We start from the raw sequence: 12642 nt of genomic DNA on the forward strand, positions 1-12642 counted from the left end.
TTAGCATTGGTTAATATTTTACCATGGATTTTGCAACAACAAAATTATAACTAGGCGTTTGAAAGTATCCTTGGGGATATTTATATTAATTATAGTAAAAAATAATAATAATAATTACCGCCAATATGAACAATCCTTGTGGAGAAAGAAATACGAACTCGTATTTTCTAGAAGGATGGGGAGAAAAATGTAATTTCACATACACATTCAGACACTTCGAAAACTGTTTGGCCTTGCACTCGTCCCTACTTTCACATCAACTAGTCGGAACGGAATACGAAAAGTCGGATATGCCCTTCCTTGTTTTGTACTATATAAACTTTTTATTCTTTAATATGTTTTTCCTTTTACTTTCTTGTGTATCGAATTCTTGTTAATCTTTCCCCATTTCCTTTACCCTGTAGGGCTTTCGATATCGAGTTGAATCCCTAAATCTCAAAATCGTTCTTCGGTTTTGAGTCGCTTCTCCTCGTAATCGATTTGAGATTCATATTTCAGGGTTTTGTTCTTCTGTAATCCATGGGGACGGTGAAGAAGGAGTTCGCTGTACCGCCGGTGGTTTTCCCCTCTGGCGGCAATCCCAATCTTCACCAACGGGGTGTGGCGACGGCGCCATTTCAGCCTCCTCGGTCGACCGGCTCCAGCATTCCGTTTATGTCCTTCGACATCGGATCCGCCGCCGCTGCTTCCACGTCCTCTGGCGGTATCTATGGAGGTCCTATCGGTGGCGGGTCTGTCCCTGGTGGTGCTAATTTCGAAGACGAAGAACCCCTTCTCGATGAACTCGGGATCCACCCGGATCAAATCTGGAAGAAAACCAAGTCGATCTTGAATCCGTTCCGGGTCAAACCCGATGTGCACAAGGACTCGGATTTGTCCGGACCGATTCTCCTATACATGTTTTTCGGCCTCTTCCAGTTGCTCGCCGGCAAGATCCAATTTGGCGTGATACTGGGATGGATCGTGGTTTCTTCCATCTTCCTGTATGTTGTGTTCAATATGTTGGCTGGACGAAATGGTAATTTGAACCTTCACACATGTACTAGCGTAGTTGGGTACTGTATGTTGCCTGTTGTGGTTTTTTCGGCCGTGTCTCTGTTCCTGCCGCAAGCCGGTATATTGAGATTCGGAGTCGCCGGAGTTTTTGTGTTGTGGGCAACTAGGATCTGTACGAGTCTCATGGTTTCTCTTGCCGATGGTGGGGATGAGCACCGTGGGTTGATAGCATATGCTTGTTTTTTGATTTTCACTCTCTTTTCGCTGTTAGTTATATTTTAGTTCTAATACTGCAACCTCAGCTTTGTGATTAGCGTTGACATTCTTTGCTTCTTACTGAAAAAGAAGAAGAAGAAAACATTCAGTACTGATTTTTTTGTTACTATATTGATTACGTGAAAGTAGGTGAAGTCTGATGATTGATGGTGGGAAGGGAAACTTGATGCAGTAATGGGAAGTCCATTTCTTTTAATTTCTTATTTGTGCTTCTGAATGTTCAGTTTTTCTCCACTTAATCTTGTAAGAAATAAGCTAGTTTTGTGTTTATTTTGAGCTGACGTATTGTTCTAATTCTACATTTTAAGTGTGAAGTGTGCATATGATGTGTTTGGTTAATGATTCCCTCTGGCTGAATGTTCAATAAATAGGAATGCCCTTATGAGCAATCGTCTTGGAGACAAGTTTAGTTGCATATGCATTTGATCTTGATGTTTCTATTATCTCCTTAATTCCCCTTTCCCTTGTTTCTTCTGGATCATTGTTTGCACCATATTTTGCCTTGGTAAGACAGCATCCTCATGCATTGTTTTAAAAGACTTGAAGTTTATCTCTAGGCTTGTTTTTCTGTGGAAGAATCGAGTCTCATGGCATAAACCTCAAAATTCTGTAAATTGTCGTCTGCATTGTATATAAGCGGGATCATGTTCAATGTTTTAGTGATGGCAATGTGGCAAAATTGTAGCATGTTCCATTGGCCTTTTAGCGTTCTCTACTGAACTATGCTTTGGCTAGGGCCTCTCTGATGGTATTTTCTTTGAGGGGCTGTGTCTACAATGTCCTTGTATAACTCTACTACGACACCTCCGATCTCGAAGTGTAATATTCCCTTGCTGTTAACTAGCAGAGGTAGTAGGCTCTTTTATTGACATAATCTGTTGTTTATGGTTGTCTTGTGCATCCATATCGAAGAAATAGATTAGGTTGCTGTGAGATCCCACATCGGTTGGGAAGGAGAACTAAGCATTTCTTTTAAGGGTGTAGAAACCTCTCCCTAGTGGACGTTTTTTAAAACTTTGAGGATAACCCTAGAAGGGAAAGCTCAAAGAAGACAATATTTGCTAGCAGTAAGCTTGAGCTGTTACAAATGGTATAAGAGCCAGACACCGGACGGTGTGCCAGCGAGGATGCCGGGCCTCCAAGGGGTGGATTGTGAGATCCCACATTGATTAGATAGGGGAACTAAGCATTCCTTATAAAGTGTGGAAGCCTCTCCCTAGTGGATGCGTTTTAAAACCTTGAGGGGAACCCCAAAAGAGAGTCCAAAGAGAACTATATCTGTTAGCGGTGAACTTGAGCTGATATAGTTATCCATTACCAATACCATGTTGCTTATGTCTGGAGGTGGAAGGTTGTTTTGGATGAGATTGATTTCTTGTTTCTAGTTCATAAAGAAATCATTTTGATTGTTGATCTGTGCCCTGCTGGTTTTATCATTTAGATTATCTTCTTTTTTTTTTTTTTTTTTTTTTTTTTTTTTTTTTTTTTTTTTTGCTGCTTTGTAATCCCCATATTTGTTTACCTTGGAAACATTCACTTTAGCTTCATTGTTTTCCCACATAGACTTGGGTTCCACATTTCAGCTCTTAGTGAGCACCTCAACTTGTTACCTACCTGAGGCCATAACAATTGTTGCCAGAAACTTATATTCTTCAGGCTGTTGCTTGCTGTGTTTCTGCGATGCAAACTTGTTTCGATAGAGGTGAATTCATCATCTATTTGGACAGTGTTTATTAATATTAAAAATGCAGATTATAAGTCTTAATGCATTTCTGTGGTATTATCATTTGATAAGATAGGCATTTTGTGTTGATCCTTTTTTTTTTTTTGGTTACTAGCAATATTGTTTTCTTTGCTTCTCCTTTTTCAAAGTGGTTTCGAGCTCTAAGGAATGTTTTATTTTTCTCTTCAACTAATGTGGAATCTCATAATCCACCTCCACCCTTGAAGGACTTAGTCCTTGAGGGTTTAGTGTTCTGTCGGTATATCAGTTTAGCTTTGAATACCATTTGTAACAAAATCAAGTCCACCACTAACCAATATTATGAAACAGCATTAAAACCATCACTAGTCGATCGATATCATCTTCTTTAGGCTTTCACTCAAGGTTTTTAAAGGTTTCGTTTCTCGCTCTTATAAGAAATGTTTCGTTTCTCTGACCAATTAATGTAGAATCACACCATGTAATGTAATTGTTATATGTCCAAAATTGATAATAATTTAGGGTGGATGATGATTCACTTTTGGATAGGTTGTTTGGAAACTACTTCTTAATAAGCAATTTTGTTTTATAAATGTTACCCTTTGACAAAATTCGACCACCAACCCCCACTCAAAGACTCAAAATCAAACCACTGAACTAACAATTCTTCCATCTGTAGTTTGAAACTAAGGGTGTTTATAACAATTATTTCTTCTAATATTTTGTCAAATAATTTAGACTATGCAATTTAAATAAATAATCATCTAAATTAATTTTAGATAATAAAGTTCAATATTTAAATAATTGAAGTGATTGTTTAATCCCAGCAATTTAGTGCTAATTTACTAATTAAAAATAAAAGTTTAGGGCCTTCTAATTTAGGTTATATGGTTTTGATATATAACGATTAAAACAATTTTTTCTTGAAAAAAATATAAAGAAAAAGAGTGATTAATGTCAGATTGGGATTAGGGGAGCAACTTCGCACCTGAACTTGGTGGTTGCGGATTTGTTGAGGACCGTTCCACTTACCTGATTTCTCCTCACTCCTTCCTCCATTCCCTATATAATAAGGTTGAAGCTCCGCCGTATTTACCACCGACCATCGGCATCCATGGCCTCCAGCGGAGTTCCGGTGGAAATCGAAGAAGACGACGAACTCTTTGAGATCGATCTCGAGGCCGTTAACAGCATTATTTCTCCGCGGCATTTCTCCGAGGATACTTACTGTTTCTTCACGGCTACCGGCGGTGCCGCGCTTCTCGCCAACTGTCTGCTTCCGATCTCCGATTTGTCCAATGCCGTTCCGATGGCCGATTCCGCCGATTTTGAGATGTTTCCATTTGCAACGCCACCGGAGCCGACGCGTCTGGAGAAGGCTTTTCAGTTGCCGCTGGGTTTTGGCCTTCGTCAGGCTTTGATTAATCGATCGGAGATGAAGTTAAGCAGTGGATGATTGAACTTATTAACTTCGTAGAGAAAATCATTTGATGATTAAAGCACGTTTTTTCTTTTTTGGTGAATGCCACTCATAGGCAAGGGATTTAAATTCTTTTTTTGGTAATGTTTACTATGTATGTCTTATTATTATTTACTTGACATAACTATATATATATATATATTTTATTAATCATAAACTATCATCTTATAATTTGAGACCAATTATAAACTTACACATTTTTTCAAATTTAAATTAAAAATAGACCCATTAAATTTTGTCACTCCTTTATCATTTGATACATCAAATAACTATGTTTTATGATAAATTGATAATGGAATCGGACAATAATTTAGGTCGAATTCATGAGAAATTAAGTCAATTAATTATAAAGATATGCTTCATAATTTCACCGATATTATTCTCATAATTTTAAAATATCTTTTAACAAAAGAGAATTTTCTTTTATATTTTTATCGATAATGTTTCGTTAAAAAAAGTATTTTTTTTTTCTTTTGCTAATTATTGCTATTTTAAGCCTATTCAAAAGGGTTTGTGTTAAGCTCATAAGCCCAAATTCATAAAAATAAAAAATTGGGCCCAATATGAATCCATCCAAACTCTATAAAAAATCATCAAAACCCTTTTAACAAAAATATTCTTAAATTTTAAATTTTATATTTTATATTTTATATAAAAAAAATATATGTTTAAACTTTGAAGCTATATCCTCAAACTTTCAAAATTTTCATTAATACCCTTCAACTTTTTTAAGTTCGAAAAACACTTTCAAAGTTTTTTAAAAAATTTAAAAAATAATACCAAACTAAAAAAATACTTTCAAACGAGTTAAAAAATTAAGAAGAAGGAAGTCATTAGCGTTAAAATGTCCCCCATGAACTTTTAAAATTAAAATAAATATTCTTAAACTTTTAGATTTTTTTTTTTTTTTTTAAGTTTATATACCATCTCTGAGGGCATAAAATGGTATTAGTTTTATGAAATAATATTAATTTTAAAATTTTATAGATATTTTTTAAATATAATACTAATTTGAAGTATTTTTAAACTTTTTAAAAATTTAAAGAAATAAATTTCTTCCCGATAAGAATATTTTAAAATTATTTTTAAAATTATTGAAACTTTTAAAAATTTAGAAATATTTTTAAAATGATGGAACATTTTTATTAATTTAATAAGAAAATAATAACAATTTTGAAGATTTAGAAACCCTCCATCAAAGTTAAAGTATAAGAGGATTATAAATTTGAGACACCACAAATAAATATTAATAAAATAAAGTTTATTTCTACGAATTTAAATTTCTCTAAATAAACAATGTCACGTGTATTTTTCCTATTTTTATAATATTAATTGTCATATCAACTTTCTTTCCCCTTTTAAAAGTAATACTCTTCAACGAAGACTCTATTTTGGTTTGAATTAATACAAATAAATAAAGCACTATCACTTTAGATAAATTCGATTCATTAATTAATTATAATATTAAATAAGTTACATTCTTTTAATAAATTTTGAAAATATATTTATATCTATATTTTCTCCCACGAAAATTAATTTTAAATTAAAACATTATGCAAAATTGAAACTATAAAAACTAAAATAATATTTTAACAAACAATAATTTAGAAACAAGGCATCAATCCTCGTTTGAATATGTGATTTCAAACACCTTTTAAAAAGTCAATGAGAAAACTAAACCCTAATTCAGCTGACGTAGGATTCTTCGGGCTGTTCAATTTTGGATTTTTAAATATTGAAATTTTATCTATAATTTATTTATTCATTAGTTGAAAAGAATATTGGAATTTTAGGTAAAGGCATTTTCATTAATGTGTATATTTTTATTTTGTCGATATATTATATACATTTATTTAATAGAAATCACATCTTTTATTTTATAATAACCCATTATTAGTAGTGAAATGTAAGCTTGCACTAAACACTTAATTAATTTATTATCTAAATATTTGTAATCAATTGGAACCAAATATTAGAGTTTTATTGGACAACTTGTTCTAATTAGAATAATTTCTATTTTTTATTCTTTTTAAATTTGATTGTCTGAGAGTAAATATTTTCTTGCGACATTTTTTTCATTTTTAATTAATTATTTTCCGAAAAAAAAGGAAAAAGAAACAAGAAATAGAAATGTTACTAAACCGAGCCAGCGAAATACATGCACAACTAGACACACGAGAAAGGAAAAGAAAACGACGCCGTTTTCTACCTTTCTTCGTGTCCAAATTATTTACCCTGATCCATACATATATATATTTTTTAGAATATACAAATCTGAAACTCCCACCCTTTAGTGATTATTATTATTATTATTCTTTAGGGAAATGGAAGACCCATCATTATATATATATTTTTTTCTTTTCTTTTTGTCTTCTACAACCAGCTGGGGCCGCCGTCCGCGGCGGTTTTAGCGTCGTCTGGCGGCAGTTTCTCTCTGAGCATTGAAGTAGACGGCAGCAACGGGGTTGCCGAGGTCGTTTTCGGCAGCGAAGACTCGCGTGCTGAAATGGTCCCTTGAAGAGGGTGCGCTCACGGTTTGTCTTCGCTTCTGTTTGAACAGCACAAAAACGAACCTGTGGATTCCTATGTTTGGCTTTGGAGTCTCGTAGCTTATTACCTCCCTTCCTGTGTTTCATTCAAACCCCATTAACAAAATTTACCTGTTTTGAGTTAAAAACATTTTACCACGTTCTCTAAAAAAGTTACCGAATGTGGCATCCGTAGTCCCAGGGATGTCTGTCACGATCCTGCCATAGAGATTGTTCAGTAAAAACGGTTAGTTACCTTTATAAAAACCCAATAACCCTTCTTCACGGCCGTCTCCCCATTCAGAAGCTAGATATTAAATAAGTGGTTTAACGAAGATATCTAAATTTACATATCGGAGTTAGCTGCTGGCCTAGGTAGTTCCTTATCACGAGGCACGGTAAGCACTTACATATATATATATATATATATAAGTAATATTATGGGTGTAATGGGTCAAGTTGAGTTAGGTCGAGGGAGTTTTTTGGACAACTCAAAAATTAAGGTTGGTTGGATTGGTAATTCAACCCAACTCGAAATTTTTCACAACCCTAACTCAACTCACCTCTTTATTTTCTTTGGGTTGTTAATAAAATTATTATTAATTATTTATAATTATAATTATTCAATACAATATTAGATAAATTATATTAAAAGTTTACAAGCAAACCCAAATCGATCGATAATTATTCAAACAAATAAAAATTTCATCAACAACTACATGGTTCCTTTTCGCACTGCACGTGAATGCACGATACAGTTTCAAAATCAAAACTTCAGTTTATTAATAGAGATTTCTCTAATAATATAGTCATGATGTTGCTCGTGGATCGAAGGGCTTCGAGACATCTCGATATATATTGAATAAAACATGTATTAAATTTTTCTAAAATTGAAATTAAGCTTAAAGTTGACAAATTTGGTCTAAATTAAGACACCAAAGGAATCCAGTCCACTAATTATGCTGATCTTCCAAGTTCCAACTATATAATAGTGGTATTTTTTTTTTTAAATATGTTATAATAAATGTAAAAGACAAACCATAGGTTATATTAAAAGTTATTTGATTTAGTTTACATGAAAATGAAAGAAAAATAAATAAGCAAAATTCGCTAAAATCCAAGAGAATTTCATCCTCCAACGACAATGAAACACGACAACGATTTTCTCAGTATTAATTCTTGTGAAGTCAAATTTGGTCGGTTTCATGCACATGCAATATTTGTAAAATAACTGTGACAGTAACATTGTAAATGTTTAATTACCGGTGTGAATTTTAGTTAAAAAAAAAAAAGTTACCAGTGTAAATGCTCTCTTAAATAAGGATCACTAGGTCCTGGAACATCTGGGTCTGTCATGACCTGAAACAAGAAAAAATGAAATGAAATCATTGAGAGATGAGAGAAAACGTATCTAAATAATTTCTCAAAACTTACCCGCTACCCTAGTAACTGAACTATACTTAAATTGGTGAATGAAATATTATAATAAATTTAATCATTTATTCAAGATATACTGTCTTAACTAATTGAGGTATGAGTGGTATAAGGTCTCACATCGCTTGAAGAGGGAAACAAAACATTCTCTATAAAGATGTGGAAATCTCTTCCTAGCAGACGGGTTTTAAAACCGTAAAGCTAACGTCAATACGTAACAAGTCAAAACCGACAATATCACAGTGGGTTTGTACTTTTACAAATAGTATCAGAATTAGGCACCGAACAGTATGTCAACGAGGATATTGGGTATCGAAAGGGGTGGATTGTGAGATCCCACGTCAATTGGAGAGAAGAACGAAACATTATTTATAAGGGTGTGAAAAACGCAAAGCCAATAGTAATACTTAACAAGTCAAAACAGACATACTTAGGTAGACAGATAACCCAACTCAAAAAAAGTTTTTTTTTTTTTGTTTAACAATGAAGAATTCGTACTTTTGACCGAGACATGTCTTAAACTAGTGAGGTTCGTTCAGGTAAACATCTTAAAATTTTAATATGATAAGGTTACAATCGGGTCAATCGTAGACACAGAAAGAGAAACATGGGGATAAATGGAATATAGAAATGAAGAATTGATAGAGAGAGAGGGAGAAGAAAGGTCACCAAAGTGAAGAAAGATCTCAAGTCACCACCAAGGATTTCAGCCTTAGGTTTAGCAGCAACAGCAGAAGGAAAGAACTCATGGCCATTAAAAACTTGCTTATTGTTGTAAGAAACAGTCATCTTCATGGTTTGGGTGAAGGAATCAAGAACATCTCCGATCACTCTCCCAACAACAAGAGGCTCCGAAGACACACTTCTTGCCATTGCACACACACAGGGAAGCCAATTAGGGTTTTTTTTCTTCTCTTTCTTTCACTGTGGGTATGTTTTTATAAGCTCAAATTTGGTGCTCGTATTTATAGTGTTCTTGAAAGGCTCATTTAATAGCTGTAGATCTTTCTTGGTGTCTGTTGGCACTGAATTAAAGGTTCATACACGGCCGACGCTAAGGAATAAGAGAAAAAAAGATGCAATTTTTTTCTCTCTCTCCTTCCTTGGGCACATCAACCTACTTTCTGTTTATTATATTTCAGATTGGTTTTAACAATTTTTTTTTTAAAATTTTTAATTTTGAATTTAATAAATGGATAAACTTCTAATATATTTTTTTTATAATTTTTTTGTGTTAATAAACTAAAGTATTTAACTTTATATAATGAATAAAAATATATTTTTAAAAATATTTAAACTCGGAGATATTCCTAACCCTAAAATGTACTTTAATAATACTTGTTATTTTAAAAAATTATATAATGAATTAAAATAATTTATAGGCTTAAAATGAAGCACTACATTCAAAAGTCAAAAGAAAGCTTCCAATTTGGAGAGTTTACCTTCCAAATTAGCTAAATGTGAGAGAGGGAAGGAGGGAAGGATGGGAGTTAAATTATGGGGGGGGGGGATTCTAATTATTTAAAAAAAAGGGCCACTTTTGCAAATAAGGTCAAAATGGGGGAAATAGTTGAAAGAGAAAGGGAATTTGTTTGGGAACCTTCCCAAATCATAACTCTCATGAGACAATCAGAAAGGAATTTGCCATATAAATAGATGCTTTGAGGGCTGAAAGCATAAAGGAAACTCCACCAAAACCCTAAGTGCTTTTAGTGGTCACTTCATTTTTGCATAAAGGAGATTCAAATTTTTCCAAGTTTGGCAAATTCCAATCACCCTCCCTTCTTTTCCCTAACTAGAAACTATTCTACCTTTTTTTTTTTAAATAAATTAATTTTTTTGTTCCCCATTTGCCCCCTCACCTTATTCGACCCTTCTAAACATACCCCCACATTACCCATGTTTTCCCATGGGCTTTTTCGTCATTTCCTTTTTAACGTTCAAATCAACCCTCTCCTTAGTCATTTGGCAGCACGTGGACTTTCCCTCAAAGTTTTATCACACTCTTATAAGGAATGTTTCGTTCCTTTCTCTAAATGATGGATCTCACAATTCACTCTCGTGGCACATCACCTGGTGCTTGACTCTAATACCATTTGTAACAGTCCAAGCCTACTTCTACCAAATATTGTTCTCATCTTTAGGCTTTCATTATGGGCTTACTCTCAAAGTTTTGAAACGTGGCTGTGAGTAAAATGTTTCCACCCTTATAAATAATGTTTCGTTTCACATTAGTTGATGAAGAGATGTATTAGAGCTTTTTCTTTAAATTATGTAACCAATGGGACTGTGAACTAATGGAATGGATTTTATGATTAGTCAAGCTTAGGAAAGCCATTTTAAGCTCGTAAAAGTAAGAGAAATTCAACTTGACGTATTTGATATTGAACTTTTGACATTTTAATCGGTGATATATCTTAACTAGTTGAGTTATACTCAAATTGACAAATTTAGATGAGTTATTGTTTTATGTAAGTGCGCTAAGAATCGCTCGCATAAAAAAAACATAAAATAAGGTTTTTTAATTGATGTTAAATAAAGTATTAAAGTGGTTTAGGGTATCCCTACCCATTGAAGGAATGAAAGTGACATTCGGAAACTTGTTAGATAAAATAATGGGAATGATTTTCTTTTTTTAGTACGAGACCCACATAATAATATTTAAATATTTATTACTTCATTAAAATTAGCAACCAATAAAAATTGAAAATATTCTATTCCCTTCATATTTAATGTTAGTATAATAATACTTTATTATCTATTTTAATTTCTAATAAGTGATAACCTATTTTGAACGTTTAATAAATAAAAAATAATAATAATAAGAATACAAGGTTAATTTTAAAATTTTGGTAAAATTAAAATGTTTGGAAATAAATTAGGAATGGAAATAAAGAACGACACGTGACCAAATAAATGCAAAATATGCTGATTCTTCTAATATATTTATTCATTCAATAAAGTGAAAAAAGACTCAACCATTCGAGAACAAGCATGGAAGGTTGTTCCACGTTTCAACTCGATTCACTTGCCGGTTAATATTACATTTTGACTCTAATATATATATATATATTGTTGGATGATGAAATTCCCACATCGACTAATTTAGGGAATGATCATGAGTTTATAAGTGAGGAATACTAACTCCATTGGTATGAGTCTCATGAGAGTTTATGCTCAATATGGACAATATCATACCATTGTGGAGAGTCGTATTCGTTTAACATATATATTTAATATAAAGATATAACCTAATTTTTCTAAAAAATATTTATCAATATGCTTAAAAATTTGATAATTTTATATCGATATTCGTATTTTAATTTCAAATGAAAAATTTCTATTATCTCAAGATCAAAAAAATTATCAAATGATGTCACTTGTTTATTGAACAACGTGACTTAATATAATAAAATCGTGACATGTTGAACTTGAAGTTAATTCAGTTGGAGGTCGTTAAAGTTAAGTAGTCCAAGTCCATTGAAAAAGATTTTGTTAAAGCCCAAATCCAAAAGTTGGGCCCAAGTCTATTGAAAATATTTGGTTAATTCTTGTTGAAAGCTATTGAGATGTTCTCGCCTCTCTTGTTCGAACTTTTTATAAGATTTCACGTCGATTGGAGAGAGTAAGAGTGTCAACGAGGAAGCTAGTTTCGAAAGGAGTGGATTGTGAGATCTCAGATAGGTTTGAGAGGAGAACGTGCATTATTTATAAAGGTGGAGAAACTTCTCCCTAGCAAACACGTTTTAAAAATTTTGAGGGGAAGTTAGAAAAAGCCTTCAAGAGGACAATATTAGCGGTAGGCTTGAACTAATATATTAAGTTAATAATTTAATTTAGAAATGTTCACGTGATTCATCAATTTGAATTATTAAACTCAAACCATAAATGTTGAGTTGGGTTAGATTTTTTTTCTCCAGTTTCAATTTGGTTGAATTTTTAAAAACCAAACCATTCATGTCTGTTTATGAGTTACATTTTTTTGTTGGATCAACCTGATCAATCCAAAAAATAGGGTTACAACCCAACCTAACACTATCATGCCTTTAAGATTATTTGGAAGATTAAGAATATTTCAACTCTGTAATTGAGATTAGTAATGCTTTTGTCTCGTGAATATTTAATATTTGAAGTTTATGAGATCTTAGTTATTAATGTAACATGTATAGTAGATAAGTAATTTTTTTTTTTTTTACATAATTAAAAAACAGAAGAGAGCAACTCAA

At 32.8% G+C, this 12642-nt stretch overlaps 3 protein-coding genes across 4 annotated transcripts; 2 read left to right on the top strand and 1 right to left on the bottom strand.

Moving 5' to 3' along the window:
- The first annotated feature begins 340 nt into the window (after nucleotides 1-340).
- LOC111481733 (protein YIPF5 homolog) lies at nucleotides 341-1671 on the top strand. Of its 2 annotated transcripts, XM_023127311.1 has the most exons (2): nucleotides 341-1018; nucleotides 1402-1671. In XM_023127311.1, the coding sequence occupies exons 1-2, from the start codon at nucleotides 520-522 to the stop codon at nucleotides 1410-1412; spliced, it is 510 nt and encodes a 169-aa protein (XP_022983079.1). In that variant the 5' UTR covers nucleotides 341-519; the 3' UTR covers nucleotides 1413-1671. The 2 variants fall into 2 exon arrangements, with proteins under 2 accessions (XP_022983079.1, XP_022983078.1); XM_023127310.1 differs by having other exon boundaries at nucleotides 341-1661.
- A 2297-nt stretch (nucleotides 1672-3968) lies between these two features.
- On the top strand, nucleotides 3969-4507 carry LOC111481795. Its single transcript, XM_023127394.1, has one exon. The coding sequence runs from the start codon at nucleotides 4089-4091 to the stop codon at nucleotides 4428-4430; it is 342 nt and encodes a 113-aa protein (XP_022983162.1). The 5' UTR covers nucleotides 3969-4088; the 3' UTR covers nucleotides 4431-4507.
- Nucleotides 4508-6609: 2102 nt separating this feature from the next.
- On the bottom strand, nucleotides 6610-9350 carry LOC111481762 (protein SELF-PRUNING-like). Its single transcript, XM_023127351.1, has 4 exons — nucleotides 9086-9350; nucleotides 8280-8341; nucleotides 7161-7201; nucleotides 6610-7079 (listed from the first exon to the last, which is right to left on the bottom strand). The coding sequence occupies exons 1-4, from the start codon at nucleotides 9287-9289 to the stop codon at nucleotides 6862-6864; spliced, it is 525 nt and encodes a 174-aa protein (XP_022983119.1). The 5' UTR covers nucleotides 9290-9350; the 3' UTR covers nucleotides 6610-6861.
- Nucleotides 9351-12642: the final 3292 nt, after the last annotated feature.

Source organism: Cucurbita maxima, unplaced genomic scaffold (genome assembly GCF_002738345.1).
Source record: "Cucurbita maxima cultivar Rimu unplaced genomic scaffold, Cmax_1.0 Cma_Scf00007, whole genome shotgun sequence".
Lineage (NCBI taxonomy): Eukaryota > Viridiplantae > Streptophyta > Magnoliopsida > Cucurbitales > Cucurbitaceae > Cucurbita > Cucurbita maxima.

Excerpts from the sequence above, each read along its gene's own strand:
- LOC111481795 (XM_023127394.1), top strand. The coding sequence starts at position 4,089 with ATGGCCTCCAGCGGAGTTCCGGTGGAAATCGAAGAAGACGACGAACTC.
- LOC111481733 (XM_023127310.1), top strand. The coding sequence starts at position 520 with ATGGGGACGGTGAAGAAGGAGTTCGCTGTACCGCCGGTGGTTTTCCCC.
- LOC111481762 (XM_023127351.1), bottom strand. The coding sequence starts at position 9,289 with ATGGCAAGAAGTGTGTCTTCGGAGCCTCTTGTTGTTGGGAGAGTGATC. Across the intron at positions 7,202-8,279 it reads TTAAGAGAGCATTTACACTG|GATCGTGACAGACATCCCTG; the intron begins GTAACTTTTTTT and ends TCTCTATGGCAG. Across the intron at positions 7,080-7,160 it reads GACTACGGATGCCACATTCG|GAAGGGAGGTAATAAGCTAC; the intron begins GTAACTTTTTTA and ends AATGAAACACAG.